Raw genomic sequence first — 24,024 nt, 5'->3', positions numbered from 1 at the left:
CATTTAAAATGGGGATTGGTAAACCAATACTGTAATTATTAAGCTGTAATATAATTTTAAAGTTTTCTCCATAGAAATATTTGAGAATTATTTTGGCACTGATTAACTGTTATTAAACAGCTTCATGTTCCTTCTGCGATTTGCAGAACAGAAAAGAAGAAAACTTTGTTATGTTGCTGTTACTTTATTCATGAAAACATGGTCTATTGTCAAAAGATGAGGAATGGAATTCAAAGTGCAACGTCAAAATAACTTTTGTGTGAAAGCACTGAGAAAGCATAACATCCAAACAAGCAGTGTTGACTTTTGAAGGCAAATATTCGACCATTTGGATCTTTGGCTTAATCCACCTCCTCAATGGTGGGTCCGGAACCGGCCCCAGCTCCGGGAGCTCCACCAGCACCAGGGAAGCCTCCACCTGGCATGCCACCGGGCATTCCACCAGCTCCCTGGTACAGCTTGGTCATGATGGGGTTACAGATCTTCTCCAATTCCTTCTGTTGGTGGTCAAACTCATCCTTTTCGGCAGACTAAGAGGGGGAGAAAATAAGGTTTATTTCTACAATTGACAGCAACTGACTTCTAAAAACATAGGACAGTTTGTTGCATACCTGATTCTTGTCAAGCCAATTGATGGCCTCAGTGCATTTGTCCATGATGACCTTCTTGTCTTCTTCACTGATCTTGTCCTTCAGCTTGTCATCCTCCATGGTGGATTTCATGTTGTAGGCATACGCCTCCAGAGAATTCTTAGCCGCCACCCTGTCTCTCTGCACATCATCCTCTGCCTTGTACTCTTCTGCCTCACGCACCATTCGGTCAATGTCCTCCTTGCTGAGACGACCTGAGGTTAAAAGACAAAATTGTCAATAATAGTGACAAGGGAGAAAATCTAAAAAAAAAAAGGACTTTGAATTCCCTGTCAAATTCTAAATAGTAGTGTATTAAAATGTGTCAATCTAAGAGACCCCATAGGAACCCTCACAATTCCACTTCAAAACCCTTGCAGCATATACCTTTGTCGTTGGTGATGGTGATCTTGTTCTCCTTGCCAGTGTTCTTGTCAGCTGCGCTCACATTCAAGATACCGTTGGCGTCGATGTCGAAGGTGACCTCAATTTGGGGAACGCCACGTGGAGCCGGGGGGATTCCGGCCAGCTCGAATTTCCCAAGAATGTTGTTGTCCTTGGTCATGGCTCTTTCACCCTCAAATACCTGCAGAGATTAATTCAGCCTTCCATTCTTTGGGGCTCTTATAACTCAGGGCATGTAGGTGCAGAGGGTGCCCCATACCTGAATCAGCACACCGGGCTGGTTGTCAGAGTAGGTGGTGAACACCTGCATCTGCTTGGTGGGAATGGTAGTGTTCCTCTTGATCAGGGCAGTCATGACACCACCGGCGGTCTCAATACCCAACGACAAGGGGGTGACGTCCAGCAGCAGCAGGTCCTGAACATTCTCGGACTTGTCGCCGGAAAGGATGGCCGCCTGCACAGCTGAAACCAACAAAATGGGTTAAATTACATTTATTAATAAACCTATATATTTCTTGATTCATCTTCACTACGATGGAAAGATGAGGGGAAAAAAAGTAGTTTAGGTATAGATTAAATTTGCAATACCTGCACCATAGGCCACAGCCTCATCAGGGTTGATGCTCTTGTTGAGTTCCTTGCCATTGAAGAAGTCCTGGAGCAGCTTCTGGATCTTGGGGATTCGGGTAGAACCTCCAACCAGGACGATTTCATGGATGGCGCTCTTCTCCAACTTGGCGTCACGCAGAGCCTTTTCCACGGGGTCCAGGGTGCCGCGGAAGAGATCACCGTTGAGCTCCTCGAAGCGGGCTCTGGTGATGGAAGTGTAGAAGTCGACGCCCTCGTAGAGAGAGTCGATCTCGATGCTGGCCTGAGAGCTGGACGACAGCGTGCGCTTTGCCCTCTCGCAAGCTGTGCGCAGACGGCGCACGGCACGCTTGTTTTCGGAAATGTCTTTCTTGTGCTTGCGCTTGAACTCGCTGATGAAGTGGTTGACCATGCGGTTGTCGAAGTCCTCGCCACCCAGATGAGTGTCACCAGCTGTCGACTTCACCTCGAAGATACCATCCTCGATGGCCAAGATGGACACATCGAAAGTGCCACCACCAAGATCGAAAATGAGGACGTTCCTCTCAGAGCCGACCTGCCATTGGGAAAGTCAAAAACAAAATTACAACAGGTAAAAAAATAATAATGGCCAACTGACATTTTTAAAAGGATACTAAAGAAATGCAAGCATATCAGACTTTGCTATCTAACGTGTTGTAATCTTAATCCTAATGAATGCATTCAAGTCATCACCTTTTTGTCCAGACCGTAAGCAATAGCTGCAGCGGTGGGCTCGTTGATGATACGCAAAACATTGAGTCCGGAGATGATTCCGGCGTCTTTGGTGGCCTGGCGCTGAGAGTCGTTGAAGTAGGCCGGCACGGTCACTACAGCGTTTGTTACTGGCTGAGAGGGAAAATAGATAAATAAATTAATGCACAAATTCAACAACTGTGAAAAGCTAGGAATCTAAAACACACAACTTGATGATGAAGACATTACCTTTCCAAGGTAGGCCTCGGCAATCTCCTTCATTTTAAGGAGCACCATGGAAGAGATCTCCTCAGGGAAGAATGTCTTTGTGTCACCCTTGTACTCCACCTGCACTTTGGGACGCGTGTTGTCGTCAACGACTGTGAAGGGCCAGTGTTTCATGTCAGACTGGACTACGCCATCATTAAAGTGGCGACCGATGAGTCGCTTGGCATCTGAGGAGGAAACAAATTTCATTTTGAACTGGGAGCAGCAGGGACTTGACATGAAGTGAATAATGGGGTTTACCTACCAAACACAGTGTTGGTGGGGTTAAGGGCAACTTGGTTCTTGGCAGCATCTCCAATCAGCCTTTCTGTGTCGGTGAAAGCAACATAGCTGGGTGTGGTCCGGTTGCCCTGGTCGTTGGCGATGATCTCCACTTTGCCATGCTGGAACACGCCCACGCACGAGTAGGTGGTGCCCAGATCAATACCAACTGCTGGTGCCTTGGCCATGTCTTAAGGAAAGGATGGAGAGCAGAAAAATGGTTATTAGAGAGGTGGGTCAATTATTTGCATTTCAAGTCAAGAGGAAAATATTACAATCCTAACATGCCTCAAAATGAGATATTTAATATGGGGACACAAGGTATTTTTTTAAGGTTTTGTTACGTCAGCAGGAAAAGGGTGCAATGCTGCCACCGTGTGGTGAAAACGACATTTGCACATTTTAAACACGCAGTGGTGACGTTGGCAGTGTATAAAAAGGAAGTTGACATGTTTTGGGATATAGCGGTAGATTCTACCTATGAAGCCGTTATTTATAAGTATGTTTAAAGTGTTACATAATTACAAAGAGTATTCGTTACGTAATCCAACACAACTTGTTTCTTAGTGCGCACGCGCAACCAGAAATCGTTAGTGAGGTGGGGCGCCAAAATTACACAAGGCACGACATTTGATGGGGAATTCTTTATCGTTGGAACTATCCTTAATGTGTAACAACATTTACCACTCATATTCACGTCCGATCTTTGAAGGTTAACGAGATTCGACCCCTTTAGACTCGATTCGACCCCTTTACGTCCTTATGTATGCGACCCCTTAACGCATACATAACTGCCGTCGAAAATACTAAACAATTCCTGACCGGTCACTAAATGTGAACAGACACGATAACTAATTAGTCATTGACGAACATTTGTAGGAGGGGCAAAAGCATTTCATAACAAAATAAACCGAATTCTTCGTGTTTTCCCCTCATCCCTCGTGGCCAACTTCCGCATTGTCCCCTACTCGGTTAAAACGAATAATATCACCTACTCACTAGCTAGTAAGACACAGGATGAAAAAAAAATAAACATTAAATTGATCATAATCACCTGTTTTTGTGATGGGTTGTTATTGTTGTTTGCAGGGTAAGATTTAACTGGAGCGGCCAAGCTCAGCAACCAGATTCAAGAGTACTTCTTGAAAGAGAAAGAAAATGTCCGCGCCGGCTTCCTTTAAGTACTGGCCCACCATAGAATGCTCTAGAAGGGGCGTGGCCACAGACGCTCTCGTCCTCTCTTTGGTTAAAAAAACACCCGATGATAAGGAAAATATAGCATATTTGTGACGTCTTGGCCGACGTTATGCAATGACGGAAAAGTACAAATGTATAAGTGCTCAGTTTTGCAGACAGTGGCTGTTGCAGTAGAGGATGATGCAAAATAAGGGTAGGATCGTTGTGGCGCCCTCTCGCGGGAGAAACAGAAAGTGTAGCATTAAACCAGACTTAGTCGCTCAATCATACTGTACATACTAGTAGTGGGTTTATAAGGTATCACGTATCGTTTCGACACTGTTGACAGTGCGTTGCTAAATACTGTCACCTGGTGGAATTTAAAAAAAATCCCTGCAGGAAACAGTTGACAGACACTGATTTGATGACCTACTGTATGTATCCAATACCATTATTTATGTACTATTTCCATTGACATTTTCTTATTTCATATATGTCATGTCATTAAAAAATATCTAAATACTTGAGACACAGTTGATGAATTGTGTGAACATCTCATAATGTCAAAAAGTGCGTGCTGAGAATAACAATGGTAATGAACCCAATGCCTAAATACTTTTATTTAAAAAAATGAGAATGAAATTTCTCCAGTGTTTTGACATTTTGGAGAAAATGAATAGGATTATATATTGAAGGACCACATGAAAACAAAATATAGATTTGTCCATTACTTTTGTCTACACTTGCAACAAGGTCACCGTTGCTATTTATGGTTTTCTTTGTGTACAATTCTCTTACAAAATATCCTTAGCCTCATTGTACACACGTCATATTCCTCCAGAGGTGCAAGATTTACTGCTCTGGGATATTTGGTCGCATAGTAACGCTTCAAGATAATCTATTCTTTTTCATTTGGGATGACAAAAGTTATTAAAAATGGCATTTGAAATGTGAGCCATCAAACTTTTTGTAATATGTGCTTCCCTTCCAAGTAGAGCGCCAGGGTATTGTGGCAGTAGCCGCGGGGGAGCAGTAAAGCTAGAAGTCCCTTGATGCTGAGACCAAGATCAGGATTTCATCCACACGGGTGTGGCCTTTCATAAGAGTCACAACATTCTCTTATTTTTTTATTTTTATTTAAAGTGTACAGGGTCGCTCGGAGACCACAACAAAAGAGTCTCGGTTACGAAACCCCGATGAGCGCAAAGCACTTTTTTATCGGGGCGGAAGATCTAATAGAAGAGATTTGCACATTACATTGTTTGACTTTTGCTGCTCATGCCTTTGTCAAGGGGATAATAGTTTTTCAAAGCACATCATCAAAAAAAAAAACATTCATTTTTATAAACTTTTGTAAATAAAAGTGTTGGATAAACATGCAAATTATTATTTTTAGTACTAAAAAAGATAACGCCATATGATGCCTGGGCTCTATCTATAAATTATTTTCAAATATTAATCCAAATACTAATATATAACAATGCATTTCGAAAAAAAAACATGAAAACAGAAATACAAGCTCAATTCAATAATTTATGGTGTTAACATTAGAAAATAGAATGAAATGATTTGCAAACATGTTCAACCAATATTTATGTTATTAAATATACTACTGCAAGGACTTATAATAATGGCCAATAACAAAAAATCATAACATAGTAACAGGGTAATGTTTACTTACCACTGTGTTATATCACACTTTCTCTAAGTTTTGCTTGACAATGATAACATTTGACATGCATTTCCTTTAAACTGGTCAATAGCATAGTTAATGGGAGTGTTTTTTTTTTTTTAAATGACGCAAAACAGTTTGTATTTATGCTGTGGAAGACACAGCTTGTGTTGCACACTATTGTCTTTTTGGTTCCTCTCACACGCCCTTTTAGGCGGCACTATAAATTCAGTCATCAGGGGACACACGGGAAGATTCAAAATGAAGATTTACAGGTGAGAACACTTTTATTCTTATCATTTTTACAATGGGGGAACATGATTTTTGTTGGGTTAAGTCCGACAGCTGTTTTAACTAACTTTTGAGTATACGAAATCATGTCGACTTTTCTAATTATAAAACCATAATTTCCTTAATACATATATAACATATATTGTCATTACCATGTAAACAAAATGCTAGGAAAAAAAACGTATACATTTTGGACTCAGTTTAGCAATTCTACTTTTTGTTTCCTGGTAGTATTTACTATTAGACATTTACCAATAAATATTTTTTTCTGTAAACTGCTCCATTAAGATGTACGACTGAAAAGGTTTGACCTTAATAGAGGTCTGCGCTCCACGGATATTATTTATTTTGTTTTATGCGGTCTTGTGTGTCCAGGATAACAAGACTGGTGCTGCTACTTGTGTGCCAGGCTGTTATTATATTACGCATTCAGGCTCAGACACCCGCTCAATGTGCTGGGGGTGACACAAACAGACCACCAGGTACATAAACACTTCATTCTCAGCATCTTTGTGTTCTCGGGTCACATCTCATTGTATTTCTCATCTTAGAAAACTCGGATATAAGCGTGGAATGCGGCACCGAGTTCATGAAGCTGACCATCTACCTGTGTCCAATCTACCAAGAACTTTATAATGAGTCCCTCATGGTTTTAAATAACAATTTCAACAATCCCAATTGTTTCGGAGTGGCCGACTTTGACGCCAATCCACCCGTCTTAAATTTTAGTAGTCCCATAAACCAAAGCTCCGTGTCATCCTGTGGGAACGACTTTCAGGTCGGTCATCACATGGATCGCAGGTTGACTTTGAGAGATTGGTGATTTGACCGCAGCGTTTTTTTTTTTTTCTGCAGATCATTGATCAGGTTGGAACCGGAGATTTTAATGATTATTCCAGAGTCCAGTTTGTCAACATATCTGGCAGCGTGGTCTCCGTCGACCCTTCAGCCGGGATGATCACTTATCGTCCACAGCTCCTCTACAAGTTCTCCTGCCTCTACCCAATGCAATACATCCTCAACAACACAGAGCTGGGCGTGTAAGTAGGGCATGTCAGGGCATCGTGCCACTTTTGTGGGTCTAAAGTCACAAAACATCACTGATTTTCTTTTTTTCAATTCTTTCCAGAACTGGAGTAAATATTGCCATCACAGACAACAATGGCAGCTTCATCAGCACGTTAAGCTTGGAATTATTTGGAGTAAGAGAACTGAATATATAGTGTTTTTAAGTCCTCTGTTTATGTAGCCACTGGTTATCTTGAACCAAGAGCTGGTGATTTGAGTCATAGATATCTTTGACATCCAACATTTTAATTAATAAGTTAATTTTAAATGTGCAATAACCCCGATCTTAAGTGAGGAACCAACCAACCAATTTGGCCAGAACCCTCATCCATTGGTCGATCTGTAAATGGGAACCCGAACCAGACACACTACACACGCATTTGATTTGGAAATACCCAAAAGTAGCTCATCAGGGAGGAGTCCCTAAGAAATCTGAAACTGTTGCCAAAGCCAAATTGATTGTCTTCTGGGTGACGCCACTATTACGACAGCCTCAGGGGAGGAATTCATCTTAGATGCCTGTATTCATCATTTTGTTCTTTTAGTCAAAGTGTGTTACTGTATATCAGGCCGGAAGGGACGTCAAACAAACCGAAGGGGATACACTACGCAGTTAGAAAACAAACTCCAGGAACATCTCCCATATGGAGACATCCACAATTGTTTTCTTTATACTTGGAGAATAGTTTTCTGAATGACAGTTTGTTAACTTCTCACAGGGGTTTCTAGATTTTGTCACCTCATTGTTGAAGTTTGAATCTTTGGTACTTTGATTAACCTGGAATTTGGTCTAACTGGGCAGGATGACGGCTTCAACACTCCTCTTAACATTCCAACAACAGGAATCCAATTAAAGACCAAAATCTATGTTGCCGTAATTGCCACCAATCTAACAGACAGGTACAGGTCTCCTAAGAGAATTCCCAAGCTTTTCCTTACAAGAAAATATAAATCATGATTTTATTAAAGGTTTAATGTGCTGCTGGATCGATGCTACGCCACCACGAGCCCCGACCCCAACTATGAATCTTACTATGACCTTTTTATTGGGTGAGCAAACCACAGATTTCCACTCAAACCTGACACACCGCATTCTCGGCATTGTTCAAACCCTATTTTTTCTCCCAAGCTGTGACCTTGACATACAGACCGAAGTGCTTCTTAACGGTGAGGCCCAGGAGGCACACTTCTCCTTCGAGGCCTTCCGATTTGTAGAGCACAAGAACATGACCATTTCCACATTCTACCTACACTGCGTTACCAGGCTTTGCGAGGTTTCCAGCTGTAGTGCGCTAAAACCGGTAAGTTTCGCAATGCAAATGTCTTTGGTTTAAGGCTCAGATTTCCTAGTATCTCCTTTGGCAATTGGACTATGGCTAGGTTTAAACCATAGTAAAGGCAAAATTGATTGTTTTTGTTCCACCAAGGACTGCTCTTTAAGCACAAGAAAGAAAAGAGAGGCTGAGAACATCCCGACCAATGCTACCGTCACCTCAATGGCTATTATGGTGGCCAAGAAGAGCGCAGGTGTGTTTCAGTGAAGTACAAATATATGATGATCCAAGTGCTAAATGTTGTTGTCTTTCAGAAGATTTTCAAACTAATGCAGCCACCTACAGTAAGGAAGCTTTTTGTTTTCCTTTAAGGGGATTGAAAACGAAATATACTCACAAATTTTTATCTTTTAGGTTCTCCAGAGACTCGCTACAGCGACCCCGTAGTGGCAGTCATCGTCTGTATTGTCATCCTGGCTGTTCTCTTTACTGGATTGGCTGCTTACTTTGTGCATTATATCAGACGTAGATGAATACAATCCTGCCAATGTTTAGGATTCTTTCTAGATGCCTTAGGCAAATGCTCGTATATATACACACACACACACAACATGCGTGACTAAAAAGTCCCTGTAAAGTGAACTTGAATAAATGATCAAAAAAAATTGGCAGAATTCAGATTTATCACAATTTCAGCAATTGAGCTCTCAGTTAAGAGATACGATTATTTTAACCAGGGCATTTTTCCTGTTCACTACAGAAGTCAATGCAAGGACACACACACATTACCAGACATATTGATTGCAATTTGTCCAACACACATAATTTCGCCAATCAAATGGTTTATATAAAAGGTGACGGGAGACAACAAATTTTGATGGATTAAGGGTCTCCTTTGTTTGTTCTTTTTTGTTGTTGTTGCTGACATTTCAAGTCATTACTTGCTTGTAGTTTGCCTTGTTTAAAAGCACTTTATTTTTAAGGATTTTTTTAATTTAATGTGTGGAATTAAATACGATTTGTTAGTCTTTCCAGTTTAGTGTGAAAATCAACAATAAAATTATATGGAAATAATGTTTTATTTTATTATTTATTCTTTTTTAAATGTTTAGTATTATATTACTACAGTCAAGTGCATGTAAAGGCTGAAAAACAAGCCAAAAACATAACATTATAGTGAGACTGCATCTTTTTTTTGTGCCACACATAGTAGTTTTAATAAAGTGCCACAGGACAGGCATGCAATTAGCAGTCAACCAAACTTGAAATACTGCCACTATAACAAATGTTATGGAGTAAAGAGGCGTTTGTACACTGTATGCTAATATTTTTAAAATGTACTTGCATAATAAAGTTAATATATCAACACAATAATATGTTGTGCTTGTAAACAGGGCTGTAGCCAGTGAAATATATTAATTATTAATCAGCGGGTGTAAAGTACATAGCTTATGAAAGTGATCAATTCTGATAATTTTTCCCTGAGTAATACCCAATTTTATTTGTTCAAATTAATGTCTTTGACAGTAAACTGATATACCGTATAAATAATTATCAATAAATAACTAACTGATTTTTTTTCATACTCAAAGAGGGAAATAATGACTGGCTACGGCCATGTTTTTAAACACCAACCCTCCTTAGTTTTAAAAATTGATATGAACGCATAGAAGAAAAAAAAAGCTTGAAGGTATTAATGACATTCATTCAATGACTTCATGTTCCATCAAATGCACTAATGGGCCTCATTTTTTGGTAATATTTGACTTTCCAAAATTAACCTATTGCGTGTTTTTCATCCTTCTCTTTTGTTCATCTTTGGCCCGTAAAAGGAAAAAAAAACACGAATAAATAAAAACTGTCTAGCCTGTTGTCAAAAAGTCGCTACAGCTATCAAAAATGCTATTTTTTTGGCAAGCAGTAATGCCTTTCTATTTATTTGGAAGCTGTTTTGACAGAGCTCAACATGCGCAGGGGCAGTGTGCTCTCAGCCCATTCGTTGGGGTTCCCTACCATTTGGTTCCACAGCGCCACCTCATCAGCCGTGGAGTCCATCCAGTCCACTGGCGACCCGTAGCTCTTTCCTGCAGGAATGAAAGAAACAACGAAATTTCATTTTTATTTAAATATTAGCCCTTTTATGCATGAATTAAGTTTGTTTTTTTCCTCAAAATATTTTACAAATTGTAATTTAAGTGATGAATAAATAATATATAAAAGAAATAAAAGTAAAAAATCCTTGAATAATAAAAATTAATGAAATAAAATGAATATAAGAATCAAAACTTTTTAAAGTAATGAAAACAAATTTTAAAATTTGAAAAAAGATAAATTCAAATATAAATAGCCCTTGTGTACTTTTTTTTTGATTGAATAACCCTCTTGTGATTTCCCCAAGCTAAACTCCTTGGCTGACATTGATGGCAATATATGTCCAATCCATATGAACAGCCCCTCCCAGTTGGAATGAATTGGACGTCTAGTGCCCTCAACACATACTCTCTGACCTGTGCTGGCAGTGAATCTAATGATACATTTTGAACAGATATCAACTGCCCCTGAAAGAATCAAATGACTTGAAATGAACACTTTTACCACTAGCTGCAGAATTGAATTGAATTTCAGTACCCGTTCCGGCACCGATCCTGAGTCCGCCCAACAAGTTGCTGGCCAGCTTGTCCCGGTCCCAGACGGTGAGCTCCACGCAGGCCTCGGCCAGGTCTATCTCCCTGATGCCGTCGTACACCATAGTATGATTAAACACGGGTTCTGTCGTTCTCCTCAGCACGCGGGTCTTCTGACGACTCCTGCGACTGGTGTCGGGCAGCACAAAGCTGGAAAGGATGCGCGGTAGGCGCCAATTAACCAACTATAAATCTGTACTGAGATGACCACTTTTTCTGCACTTACCATTTGACGTAAGGGTCGATGGTGGCTCGGATTAAGGGCAGGCTTTTGCATTCTTTTACCCAAATGTGAATCTCTCCTGTGGTGGGAGCTTCCTTGACTAAATCAATAAGGGAGACAGAACAAAATGATATATATTTTGTAAAATTTCTTTTCTCTATTATCCAAGGGTGGAAAAATCACCCGTTCCATACATGAATACTTAAAACCATCTTTCACACCAAGGTTATTTATACTAGGTGCTGTCTTTCACTTTAAGATCAGGTCTAAAATACCTTCAGTGGGAACCGCTTTAGGCAGGAAACGGAGAGCCAGCCTCATCTCTCCTCGCCCAGTTGAATGTGCCAGAGTTGTCTTATATTGAGGATGAAAATAAGATTCCTTAAAAAATGTTGACGCAAGATTGTTATTACTTTTTCTAATTCTTAATGTATAGTTTTTGGTTATACTATAAAATGGTAAATAAGCGCCAGAGATCAGATAATGGAAGGTATGACCTTTGACCTATGAGGCAAATGGGCCAACTACCAAATGTGTTACTGTCAAATATATTATTCTGGGGAAAAAAACTTTAACAAAAATGATGGACAGGAATGCTGAATAAATGAAGTTTAACATAATGATTTTTTTTCAGCTAGCAGGTCAAACAGTTTGTCCTGTGATGTTCGGTTTTATAGTAAAATTTTCATGGGGAATTGAAATAATCTACTTGGTCGCTCCTTTTAAAATTCAGACAAACTGAACTCAAAAGTATTAAAAATGCGATGTTAGAATTTTTGTGTGGATGCATGCCCTACCCGGGCCCTCAAGGCTAAGTCATTCATGTGGGTGTGGTCAAAGTTCCACTTGGAGAGGTCCATGTCCACCTCGCCCAAGAAGTTGTTCCGCCCAAATGTATCATGGTGCCATACTGAGAGAATCAGCGTTTGCGTCCTGAGATAGTCGATGCCAACACGATACTGTAATATACATGGCCATGTGAGTGAGTAATGAATAGAATAATGATGCACAGTAAATAGTATCAACAAGCTAGGGTGTGGGAAAGGGTGTGATGAACTTGTTAAGTAAGTACACTTACCCTGAGGATCTCATTGAAAGTAGGATTAAGTGTCTTCTTTTTCACCGATGTTTTTTTCTTTCCCAGGTGAATCTTGTCAGGAACCAGGTAGCTTTTGACATAGCTGGTAAGGATTGAAAATTAGTCAGGAGGGAATATTCTGTGTCCTCGTACCCTGAAATTAGGTGGCAACAGGTAATCATTCATTCATTCATTTGATCTTTCGTTATGCAAATTCTCAGCATCTCACAATGAAGCAGTTTGTCACCATGACATTGAAGCTATAAATCAAGGAATCCATTCCATGCAAATTGACTAAATGAAACTAAATTCTGAGGTATGAACTCAAGCAACTACTATATTTTCTCATCAAAGTCCAAATTTGAATAGCTGCAAGAAAATAGCCTTCATGTAATAAAAGGCACTCAAATTTGAAAACAATCTCATCAATGGCACTGTGGGCATATTGACAGACTAGCTTAAAAATTATGCCCTCTCAAGACCACTTTGGATATTTTCAAGAAACAATCTTGCAAAATTCGAATTTTCCTTCACCAGCGTAGAGTTAAATAGCAGATAACATTAAAAAACAAAACAAAAATGCCAAAGAGACAATGATAACTGCAAAATAGTTTGGCTGGATGCCATTTACTTAAACATGATTTAAGACTGTACAGTCAATATCGTGTGTGTTCATTTGGATGTAACACATGACTCAAAACATGATCCGTTTAAAGATTAAAGATGATAAAAGTTGTTTTTTTTAACTGCAATTTATCAAGATTTAAATCAAATTAGCAAGATGATTAAAACATAAGATTAAATTTGCTCTCATTTGACTGGAAGAAAGAACCAATCCACCAAATATGATTAAGATTGGAATGCTGGCCACTTCTAAAATCACATTTTGTCAATTGAGAAATTGACTGAAAAATATGAAAATGGTTGAAGACCACAGAAATAACTGAAAAAGTACACATTGAACTTAGTTAAGCCCTGAGAATTTCCACTAATGAGAGCTACAAGATCTTATTATCTCATTCACTGCCATTGACAATGATAGACAATTATCATTGGGATGACTAGCATTGAATGACTCACATTACAGCACCATTTAGCAAACATCCAATCCGTATAGTATGTATAATAAAATCCAACCGTGACCATGCTCAAATTGCTGGAGATAGAGTAGATACTCACGGATCTGATCGGCCTCTCTTGGGGTCAACGGCTGCCAAATCTCGACACTGGGCCACAAAGATGTGAAACTCCTTGAGCTTCTGCACATAGTTGATGGAGAACTGGATGCTGCCTTGCACCTCCACGCTTCCCAAGTCGCCGCTGTACATGGTCAACACGCTCCCGCTCAACTGCCAGCCGATATGCACACGGGTCAATTCATAATAATCATGGATTCCTGTAATTCCTAACAATTACAACAGTTTTCTCCCTGGAACGTATTTGTTAGAAATGTGGTATTAGAAGCCAAGTGTTAGTGGAAGCGGCAGTGAGTGAGTCAGTGAGTGAGACGTACAGATGACACAGAATCCGAAATAGAGGAAGAGTCCATCATTTGTATTCCATGGTGGAAAATATCCTCGTAAATGTGGTTGTCATCCTGGAACATACATGTGGTGCTGCATCATGCAAGGCAAGCTGTACATACAGAACAACGCCAGAAGAGAAATGTTGCTCCTTTTACCTCCTTCTGCATAAACAGTGGGACAGATTTGCTTATCTTCTTAAGGTGGTCTTGGTCCGAGAAGGAAGGTGAGGAAGGAGCCGTCAAAGGGCCCACTAGAGGAGAAAGTGTATAAATATTAGCACTACCTATTTAAAATGGCGCTCCTTTAAGATGATTACCATCAGAGGGTCGCCTCATTTCAGTCTTCTGCTCTTTTCTTCTCTCTTGTCCTATAGAGGGAGAAATCATGCAAGGCTAGTCAAAAGAAATGAACATCTGAAAGGGAGGATGATATGATGTTGATGCTCACTTGGTGATGAAGACCCTGTCAGGTCCTCCATGCTTTTAGCCAAACCTTTAGGGCGTGCTTCAGCCCTCCGCAATGCTTTTCTCACGGGACTTTCCTCCTCGTCATTAGCTTTCCCTGACAAAGGAAAAATGGGGATGCTAATTGGTTACTAGAAAGTCATTTCAAAGGAAACAAAAGACTTTTAGAGTGGACTGATCTTGACAAAAGAGCAGTAGATGAGTCTTGTTTTTTTGATCACCTCCATTAATCAAGAAGTAAAACGTCATCATACTCAATGCTAAAAGACATGATTTCAAGCAATTCAAAACATGCTGACTTTGTGATATAATAAGAGTTATAAAATAATTTGTTAGCATAACTGATTTGCCTGAAGATATTTCCCTGCCCAGAAGCCAAACATGAGCCTAAGACTGCAAGTGTTGACAAAAGACTAAACTCAGCAAACTGAGATAACACACACGGACAGACTCACGGATACACTAAGGTGTCCGATGTTTGTAGAACAAATGTTTCAATATGACAACTCCACCTCAAGTTGAGACAGCATTTTAGATACTGCAGTATTACAGGGAAACCACCTAGCACGATCACTAATTAGATTTATTTAAGTCTCACCTAGACAAATGAGCAGAGTTTTGTAATGAGGAGTTGTGCGTGCTTGCTCTAGATGTCAGTCATTCCTAAAGCATTAAATAATTCTGACTTTAAGTCAATTAATATATTAAATGAGGGCAAACAGCTAATTTGGAGGGGGGGGGGGGCGTGCGGTATTATTCTGTAGCCCAAAAGAACTGGTCCATGATTATGTTGTAACTGTTCCTGAACCAAAGCATGATTCAGTTCCTTTTGGTACTTGGTTGATCCTAAAGATGTTACTTAGCTCTGAAACAGAAGAAAAACTATAGAAACACACAAATACATTTGATTTGCAGTTAAGATATTTAAATACAAAGTAAACAATACGAATGTGACCTATAAAGCTGGCAGAACGATTAAAAAATAGGCTGATGCAACAATATACTTTATTGCACTAGTAGAAAATAAGTCTCTGGTACTTATGCATCCTGTACAAGTGGAATCTAGTAAATCTTCAACTTGAAGGACCTTTAAGCAGTGATATTGTGGATATTCTTTCCAGATCAGTAGGGCTACTGCCTTTTTGAGGACCATCTTTTAAAAGAGATTGCTCCACGTGTGGACAACAACAGAATAAGCCGTAAAGAAAATGAATAGTTCGAAGTGCATGACGTGAGCAAATTTTCTATGGAATTCCTGAGTTGTGCTTGTTCTTAAATCAATGTTTGGCTGCAATTACAGAAGTCCCTAACAGAGATGCTATCAATGGAAATGTCTGAAGGCTGCCTGTATAGGCTTCAGCTCCTATTTACAGGACTGATTAGGATAGGCAGTAAAGAAAATGGATAATCAATAGTACTTACAATTCAAGAAATTCCTTGTTTTGGGCCAGGGTTCAGACGTGCTGTGTATCGGTGACTCGGGCTCGGCATCTGCACTGTTATTTGTCCACACGTGGCGCGGACTCATCTTGGTGTTCCTCTTGAAGCTTCTATCTTCTGAGCCAGTGGGGGTGCTGGTCCTCTCAGGCGTGCCGAAGCCACCGCCACCACCGCCAGCCTCCTCCCCAGAAGCTGGGGTGCCCTGCTTGTCCGCCATTCCTAAGTAGTGGCTGTAGTCTCTGGGAACGAATGCCCTTGCAAGAGGGGTCTCGGTGCCCTCCGAGCCTCGTCTAATGTTCTGATTGTGGTCAATACTCTGTTTCCTACTTTGCGAATGGACGGGGCTGACATGGATGTTAAGTTTTGCTTCTTCTGGATTAACAAGAGCTAACATACTAGTAGCTCGACGCATAGACTTGCCTCCACCGCTCAATTGGCTGAAGTTCTCCTTTTTTCTCCTGGGAGAACGAATACCTTTAGAAGGTGTTGATGGTGGTCTCGCAGCTTTGTCGTCCATATTTGAGTCTTTCAAGATCTTTTGGGGCTCTTTGTATGGACCCAACTCTGACAGTTTGTTTTGGGTGTCGTTAGTGGCTTTTGACGGAGAAACTATCTGTCTACTGAGGGCTTTTTCAACGGGAGACAAAGAACGAGCTTCTGGCTCGGCAGAATGTTGAGGTGGTTGTGGACTGTTGACTTGTCTTTTGGGACTTTTGGGCTTCGAGTCTGTGGTAGTGTCATCCCAAAATCCCAGCAGACTGTTGAATTGGGCTCGGCTACTGCTAAGTGTCGGTGAGATTTTATCAATTTTCTGATTTGGGGGCAGATCATTCAAATTTCTATGTGCGTCTTCTCCATCGCTGTCGGAATTGTTGCCAATGTTCCGCAAGTCAAACTCTGATTTCGTGAACCTCTTGTTAAGTATTGATCCTCGATTTGCTTTGGGTTTAATACCATTAAACCACATTTTGCTTGTCTCCTGCTCCCAGAAATTTTTGAGCTGTTTGATCTTCTCTGCGGTGTTGTCTTGCCGGGAAAGGTTTTGTCTTTGAGAATGAGAACTATCTGTGTCTTTTCTTTTTGGTGACTGTACTTCAATGGAAGTCCCGAGTGTCTTGCAGATGATATCTGCATGATTTTCACATGTCTTGCAGTCTCCAAATTGGGAGCTTTGTGCCACACAGATTTTTCCAGAATTTGGACTTGGAGACGCTACGGACAGGTCACGAGTGTCTGGTTGGTCTAAGGAAGATATTTTCAACTCTGGATAGGTCTGCAGAGAAGGATTTGGTGCTTGTTGCTCAACAGATAATAGGTTGTCACTAGAACCTTTTCTTTCAACTTTTTGAGGACTTGTAATATTGTTTTTAGAGTATAAACTGTCTTGATTATGTTTCATGCCACTATCCTGATTTCCATCCACTCCATTGGCGACATAGGTTACTTTGCCATTGAAAACTCCAGAATTGCCAATTGGCTTCTTCTCATCTCCTCCTTTTGTCTCTGGTTTGGCTCCAGATGTAATAGTTTTATATTGGATGCCTTTCTCCCAAAAAGATTCAATTAGGGAGATATTTTTACTCTTTTGTTCATAATTTTTTGCATTCCCCATAACCTTTTTGGAACCTCCTTCTGACTCACCTGCCATTAAATCACTTGGTTCCTTCTTCTCAATAGTTGCAACATCTTTAATTTTGATCTCCTCGCCTTCCAGCACATTCGTCTCACAATGTCTATGGGCATCTGTTGATACCTCTGACCTGTCTTTTTCCTCAAGCAAATCAATATTGTCAGTGCTGCGGTTGAACCAGTCCAGCACTTTCAAGATTGAGTCTTCGTCATTGGAGGTAGGACTGGAAGCCGGGCTGGTCAACTTGTACGAGTGCTTCTTTTGGGACCTCTTCTGTTTCTTCTGATCGGACGACTCAATAAACTTGATATCATAGGAGATTGGAGGTTCTGCACCTAAAAGTAAAGAGGATTACCACCCAGTTGGGATATGATATCCATAAGGATGGTAGCGTTAGTCTAACTAAAGCGCAGGTTAGTATTAGTATTGAAGGACGACTCATTGTTGTCATTGACTGATAATTGCAATGATCTCGCCTTACCAGTTCTTTGCCATTCTGGTTCCTTTAATGATGATACCACACTGCTGCCAATCACTGAATCGTGTTTTATTATCCTCTCTGTCATTGGGTGCTTTCCCATGGTTGGATTGTCTTTGGCAGTTGGTGCTGTCGCTCTGTCAAATAATGATTGGGGAGCAAATTATGATCAAATATGTTTTCTAAGATGATGTCAAAGGTTTCTACTCACGTCTCTGCTGTGACAGATGTCTTTCTTCCATCCGGACTTGAACGACTAATAACAGGAGAGCCATCACAAGGTGGCCCCAGTGGTATATCTGCAGAAGCATTTGGGTGGGACAGGACTGTGACTTCAGTCTTGGATCGTTGTGAGCTTCCACTTGATCCCTGATGAAGGCTTGGTCTTGGAGCAGGGGCCACCCTAGGGTCACAGGCTGTGCTGCTGCTGTCTGATTGGCTGGGGGTCCGGATAGGGAGGAATGTTCTCTTTCTGGGGATAGGCCTCAAGGTCATAGGAGAGCCCTCGGATGTAATGGAGTCCCCAGATGTCTGACTGATAGGACCCGTTTTCTGATTTGTAGGGAAGGTGGGATCTGAAAAGGGAAAAGAACAATTTACAAGTTTGTAATCAGATAGATTTAGCTGAATAATCTGTGTTTACCTGTCTCAAAGCATTCTTCAGAAAGCTCGACACCAGTCAGAGAAGCTCGATTAAATGGGTTTAGTCTCATCTAAAAGCAGCAATAAAATTACAATTCAAGAGCAATATGGTACAAGACAAAAAGGTACTTATACCTTTCCACAACAAATGGGCCTACCATTCTTGGAGAATGCACAGCTGATTTCAGATCTTGTTTCTGTACAGGACTATGGAGAAATAGAAAAAAAGCGTTAAACATACAGGGGAAATAATCTGAGAAAATAAATTGTACATTGACAATGATCCAGGGGATTTTTTTGTTCGAAATATATAGTATCATTCTTCAAACGCAACACACTTAAGGTCTTAAAATAATTCTACCAAACACACCGTTTGCACAAGGAAGGAAGCAGCAAAATCAAATATTGACTGTGTTAAGAAAAAACACATTGAAGATGTCTTGAAAGAGCCTATTTGTCAATGCCTTTAATCTAAAATGTCACCTTCATCTCTACTACATTCCACAATGAGTCAATAACTTTTATCCAATGCAGACACTCAACAGACAAAAATCAACATATGGCTCCCTTTCATTATACACCACTTGCTAAAACTTGACCAAGTCTCAGAAGACACTTCTCATTCAGAGACATGACGCAAACACCTCTATTGAGTTAAACACTGAAAATGTACACCACACGGGACCACTAGAATGCAAGTAAAGCAGTGACCCAAGCTACTAGTCTTGTAAAAAGTCACGTATTGCCTGCTGGCGCCACCTTTGTTGACACGTGGCAAGTCACAAGACACACTTACACACACACACACACACACACACACACACAGGTATAGTGAGTGTGGGAGAGGAGGTTAAAGCAGAGAAAATATTCTTTGCTTGCAGACTAAAGAGATTTCTGCATGAGAAAACTAAGAAACACAGTCTGTGTGACGGGATATTTTTTGATTAGGTTTTGAGGAGAAAAAAGTGGCCATATTTTTAAAAATAATTATTTCTGCTATTAATATGCTCATTAATAACAACTAAATGTATTATTATTATGGACCAAAGTCACTCAAATTAACTTTTTCCCCCTGTAATCTTATACTAAAATAAATTCTAAATATTTTGACATCACCTTACCAAATTTAAACATTTATAAAAGTAGGACTCTATCATTTTCCAATATTATCGCAACCTCAGACATTTGACTATGTGTTGTGTGCCATTAAATTAATGAAGAGGAGGAATTTTACTTTTTTCCCAATGGCGTATCGAAAGATCTGGCAGGTTTATGCGGGACCTCCACGTCAGAAGATGGGCTGCTGGGTGCTCTGGGTCTTTCACCTCGAAAAGATCCATCTGTTCAAAAATATGGTGAAATGAGCTATGCTATCTCCTCAGAAGATGTGTACTTGTCTCTGGCATGTACACATACATGCATACAGTTTACCTGAGGTTCTCCTATGCTTCATGGAGGCCAGGATGATTTCAGAGCCGTGGATCTTGTCCATATGTCTGCGAGACTTGGCTTCGTAGAACCATTGGCCGGTTAGATATTTTAACTTGGAGTCTGATGGTGGCACTTGGCTAAAGACACTCTCCAGCTTTCTGTTGGAGAAATGACAAAGAGATGTTTTTTTTTTTACAGCAGTGTCTATTAAAACCATACATATTACATAAAATGTAAACAAAGAAAAAATGCCGAGCACATTTGACAGAATTAAGGAAATCAAAAAACATTATTGAAGCTTGATCATAACTTTGATTGTGGTTTATTGCTATTGTATTTGTTTTTATTACGGTTTCTTATAAGATTAAGATATAATTTAATTTCCTTTAAAATCATCTCTTTGTTCCTTTCATCCTTTGAATGTTTTATGAGAAAGGATTTTCATGCCCACATGCTCATTCTTGGAAAAAAAAAGAAAAATTCTATCTGAAAAAGGAATAAGAAAGAGAAATTTCATGAAAATCAAACAACTAATTTGTTTAAGAGACTCCTTTTGAGTTTTAGTTCAAAAGAACTACGAGGAGGAAAAAAACTAACAACAAAAAACAAATTATTTAACTGGCCTTAAGAAGTCTAAGTAGGATTGAAAAGCTTCTAGAAATCCACCTTAGAAGTTCTGCTTTATTGACATTCTTTTGTTCTGTTTTTAGTACATTTTCAAATCAAACGTCCGTCTTTTTTTTACACTGTTGAAATGGCAAATTTAATCCCTGAATGGGTTAAGAGGTTCTATTATGTTGATGGTGTCTGCCTTTGAAAAATGTAAGCGGCAAGGATCCCCGTCACATGATTTTAAGAGACCCTTGAGCACATATTAATCCTCTTTACTCCAAGTCAAATGTACACAGTGTCGTTCATAGCAGATACCCGACACCAACCTGTAAACGTGTTGGGGCGAAAAAAGCCGTTTTGCCCACAAGCAACAAACCAAGGGCTACGATAGAAAAGTGCGTTTACTTCAGACAGTGTATTTCTCTTTTCAAATGAAGAAACGTGGTGATTCAATAAGAATCATCACATGATGGGATTCAGGGAAGTGGCAAACATCTCCATCAAGTGGAAATCGAATCAACAAAAGACGGCGTCATGTGATGAAAAGGCAGGGCTTTATTATGGGATGTCGTTGTAATCCTCTTACATGTGCGCACATGCACGCACTCACGCAGACACACACACACAGTAAGAGAACACGCCGGCTGACCGCCTCCACTTAAAACCTGATGAAGAGCATATTGTCCACCCACATTCTTGATTCCGGAGCTTTTAAGTTTGGCTAGTGATGAACTTTGAACCTAAACTGGAATGCAGAACATTCCAGTATAACTATGGCATTAACTCATTGACTCCCACAGACGGCCACAGACGTCTTAATTTATGACTGGACAATCATTTGCTCCTATTGAAAATAGATTTTTAGTTCTAATTGGCTAATATTTCACATTCTTGTGCGTATTTAATTTCTTGTGTGTATTTCAGACCCCACCCCAAGCCCACCTTTGCCTGTGTGCACTAAGGGATTTTTTTCTTTAGGTTTCATTCACAGTCACCAGCTTGTTATCGAGTTAGTCTATTCCAGGGGTGCTAAACCTCATCTGGCAGTACATAAAAGCTCACAAGTAGTGTGTAAAGCTTATAAAAAGTAGCAATAAACCTGATTCTTTGCTCCTCGGCCTCCTTGAGGTGGGCGTCCCTCCTCAGTACGGTCATGATGATGCATCGCTCCTCTTCCGTGAGATGACTAAGGTCGATCATCCTTCCCCGTAGACCTCCCCTCCCTCCTACAGTTGGAGATAAGTTGGGAAACACCTGCAGAGACACAGAGAGCACAGAATTGAGGTTTGCACGGAAACAATTTGACACAAACAATTCGGAGAATAGGCTGTATGTACAAGGAATTTCAAGCTTTTCCGCGAGGTGAACGAACTCAAATCGCCGGATCATTATTGACATTGTTGCTTTGTTTGCTAGTATTAGAATTTGGTATTATTTACAACTTAAACAAAAATGTTGATATTTTTCCAAAATACATGCATCAGCAAAGAACAAAACTGGCAATTTAATTTTAATTTGTCAGCAGACATTTGATGTCATGACATGTCAGTTAAAAACATCATTTGATTTTATAATTTCTTTGATTGCTTTGCCTGACAAACATTATTATGTCATTAAAATGTGAGCATTTTTAAGTGTTTGAAGCAGCACGAGATGAATACTTAGACTTAATAAGCACAACACGCTTTCACTTCTTTTAAATGACTGAAGATAGAAAACAGCACATGAGGATAAATGACAAGTGAGGCTTTGTGAGAACTTACCAACATTAGCTGACTTCTTCCTTCATGTTAATTGTTTTAGTTAAACCGCAAAATGAAAACCGCGGGGAGCAAAAATAGCAACATTTTGACACACAGACCGAATGTCATTTACTTGCTTTCAACACTGAATAATTGCAAAAAAAATTCATATCAATTTGTATTCTTGTTTCATGTGTTCACCTCCTGTTCTAAACGAATTGCTGTTGGGAGCTTGTTCAAATATTTGCACTAACAGGAATACTTTAACGTGTCAATTTTGAAGAGATCCAGTGAAGATAACAATGAGGTCACAAAGAAGTGCAACATTAAAAAGCAAAGAAAAATGTTGATATTACTAGTTGAGTAAAAATACTACATATAATTGAGAAATGTTATGATGAGGTTAATTCATTCATTGCCAATACATGTCATAAAGTATGTGTTTGGTAGTTAGTAAAAGAGGCAAATTGAGCTTGCAAACAGTTATTCGCGGCAATTGATGACCAATCTGTTTCAATTGGGAGGGGCTGGAAGCGAAAGCGATGTCTATTGCTGTCAATGGAAGGGTTAAAAAAAATATATAAAATATTACAATTCCCAGAGTATATACATACAGGTCCCACTTATGGGATTTTTTTTTATCCTTCAATTGAATCAATTTAAATTATATATTTGTTTCCCATGGAAAATTCAGGCATGGAATACTAGTATTACAACATTATGTCAAATGTGGACCCTAAAAATATTAGCCCCTAGGCCATAGGTTTCAGACTACTTGTCTTGTATAATTGTAACAAAAAAATACATTTAAAGTAGACAATAAAAGCCAATAAATGAGTTGCATCCTAAAGGCATGTACGGTCTTGTATTATTATATCATTATTATTCAAATATTTTTCATCAAAGCCATATAAAAACTTTTTTTTGGACTCCAAAGGCAATGTAATGTAAAAACAAGAGCTGTGGCCCCATTTCAGCACTTAATGAGCAAAAATTGCTCATTGCAACATTTTTTTTTTAGTTCAGGTGTGTGGTAGTTAAAATATTCTGGCAAGCCTGTTTTGAGTAAAAATATTAGAAATAGATGTGTATTGTAAATAGTGAAGGTGTCTCCTACCTTGAAGCTGTAGTTGGCCTTTCCTATGTCAAAAACACTGTTAACCACTGCTGCTGCTTGGACGAAGTCAAATTTTCAGTGTGCAGTTAAGAAGAAGGGCAGGAGATGGGTTGGACCATCCTGGATATTTGCAGCCAGAGAGCCACACGCCTGCTTTCCAGCTGGTGGAGTGAAGGGAAGGGAGTCACTCAAAATGGCTCAGGAAGGAGTTTTGAGAGAAAACAGAGTGAGTGTTGTAATAGCAACTGCTGGACTCAGGGTGTCGTCAGTGGTTTCCAAAAAAGACGCCCAAGACACACCCATACCTGTTCCGCACTTTTAGTTGTCATGTCTTGGCCTTCCAGACTAATTAAACAAAGAGAGGATTCGTTAAATAAAAACACAGAAATATGTTAACATGCAAAATGGTAAATGTTATTAAACTTCTGTATTTGTGATTGCATTTTGAGTTTAAACATTTAAAAGGATTAACTTTTTTTCCCTCTTACTGGGGGTTAACAATTTCAGCCTTTGTTCATTTTAATCTTATCAATCTACAGTTTTACTTATTCATTCAATAATACAATTGGAATAAGAAAAAAATAATGCAAC

General features: G+C 39.7%; 3 protein-coding genes across 7 annotated transcripts; 1 reads left to right on the top strand and 2 right to left on the bottom strand.

Annotated features, from left to right (window-relative positions):
* Window positions 1-164: 164 nt before the first annotated feature.
* Window positions 165-4,107, bottom strand: hspa8b (heat shock protein family A (Hsp70) member 8b). Its single transcript, XM_077723197.1, has 9 exons — window positions 3,940-4,107; window positions 2,869-3,075; window positions 2,586-2,791; window positions 2,337-2,489; window positions 1,623-2,178; window positions 1,294-1,496; window positions 1,017-1,215; window positions 612-844; window positions 165-530 (listed from the first exon to the last, which is right to left on the bottom strand). Exons 2-9 carry the CDS (start codon window positions 3,071-3,073, stop codon window positions 342-344), a joined length of 1,944 nt encoding a protein of 647 aa, XP_077579323.1. The 5' UTR covers window positions 3,074-3,075; window positions 3,940-4,107; the 3' UTR covers window positions 165-341.
* A 1,887-nt stretch (window positions 4,108-5,994) lies between these two features.
* On the top strand, window positions 5,995-9,182 carry LOC144200646 (zona pellucida-like domain-containing protein 1). Its single transcript, XM_077722891.1, has 11 exons — window positions 5,995-6,008; window positions 6,400-6,506; window positions 6,576-6,802; window positions 6,880-7,064; window positions 7,154-7,226; window positions 7,895-7,992; window positions 8,062-8,142; window positions 8,222-8,393; window positions 8,520-8,619; window positions 8,684-8,710; window positions 8,781-9,182. Exons 1-11 carry the CDS (start codon window positions 5,995-5,997, stop codon window positions 8,897-8,899), a joined length of 1,203 nt encoding a protein of 400 aa, XP_077579017.1. The 3' UTR covers window positions 8,900-9,182.
* Window positions 9,183-9,302: 120 nt separating this feature from the next.
* Window positions 9,303-23,608, bottom strand: sytl2b (synaptotagmin-like 2b). 5 transcript variants are annotated; one of them, XM_077722758.1, is made up of 20 exons: window positions 23,434-23,608; window positions 21,674-21,828; window positions 19,963-20,120; window positions 19,766-19,871; window positions 18,690-18,738; window positions 18,533-18,602; window positions 18,101-18,464; window positions 17,893-18,026; window positions 15,764-17,746; window positions 14,325-14,438; window positions 14,194-14,244; window positions 14,033-14,127; window positions 13,865-13,948; window positions 13,531-13,700; window positions 12,352-12,454; window positions 12,071-12,232; window positions 11,549-11,654; window positions 11,277-11,373; window positions 10,995-11,200; window positions 9,303-10,450 (listed from the first exon to the last, which is right to left on the bottom strand). In XM_077722758.1, the coding sequence occupies exons 2-20, from the start codon at window positions 21,772-21,774 to the stop codon at window positions 10,302-10,304; spliced, it is 4,302 nt and encodes a 1,433-aa protein (XP_077578884.1). In that variant the 5' UTR covers window positions 21,775-21,828; window positions 23,434-23,608; the 3' UTR covers window positions 9,303-10,301. The 5 variants fall into 5 exon arrangements, with proteins under 5 accessions (XP_077578884.1, XP_077578881.1, XP_077578883.1 ...); XM_077722755.1 differs by lacking the exon at window positions 23,434-23,608 and adding an exon at window positions 22,338-22,645; XM_077722757.1 differs by lacking the exon at window positions 23,434-23,608 and adding an exon at window positions 22,338-22,645 and having other exon boundaries at window positions 11,549-11,627.
* Between the last annotated feature and the right edge of the window lie 416 nt (window positions 23,609-24,024).

This window comes from Stigmatopora nigra, chromosome 8, assembly GCF_051989575.1.
Source record: "Stigmatopora nigra isolate UIUO_SnigA chromosome 8, RoL_Snig_1.1, whole genome shotgun sequence".
NCBI classification, from domain to species: domain Eukaryota; kingdom Metazoa; phylum Chordata; class Actinopteri; order Syngnathiformes; family Syngnathidae; genus Stigmatopora; species Stigmatopora nigra.
This window is presented reverse-complemented; position numbering and strand designations above follow the sequence as displayed.

Excerpts from the sequence above, each read along its gene's own strand:
- hspa8b (XM_077723197.1), bottom strand. The coding sequence starts at position 3,073 with ATGGCCAAGGCACCAGCAGTTGGTATTGATCTGGGCACCACCTACTCG. Across the intron at positions 2,179-2,336 it reads CTTACGGTCTGGACAAAAAG|GTCGGCTCTGAGAGGAACGT; the intron begins GTGATGACTTGA and ends TCCCAATGGCAG. Across the intron at positions 1,216-1,293 it reads AGCCCGGTGTGCTGATTCAG|GTATTTGAGGGTGAAAGAGC; the intron begins GTATGGGGCACC and ends TAATCTCTGCAG.
- sytl2b (XM_077722755.1), bottom strand. Across the intron at positions 18,465-18,532 it reads TGAAGAATGCTTTGAGACAG|ATCCCACCTTCCCTACAAAT; the intron begins GTAAACACAGAT and ends TTCCCTTTTCAG. Across the intron at positions 14,439-15,763 it reads AACAAGGAATTTCTTGAATT|GGAAAGCTAATGACGAGGAG; the intron begins GTAAGTACTATT and ends TTCCTTTGTCAG.
- LOC144200646 (XM_077722891.1), top strand. Across the intron at positions 8,143-8,221 it reads TACTATGACCTTTTTATTGG|CTGTGACCTTGACATACAGA; the intron begins GTGAGCAAACCA and ends TTTTCTCCCAAG. Across the intron at positions 8,394-8,519 it reads GCTGTAGTGCGCTAAAACCG|GACTGCTCTTTAAGCACAAG; the intron begins GTAAGTTTCGCA and ends TGTTCCACCAAG.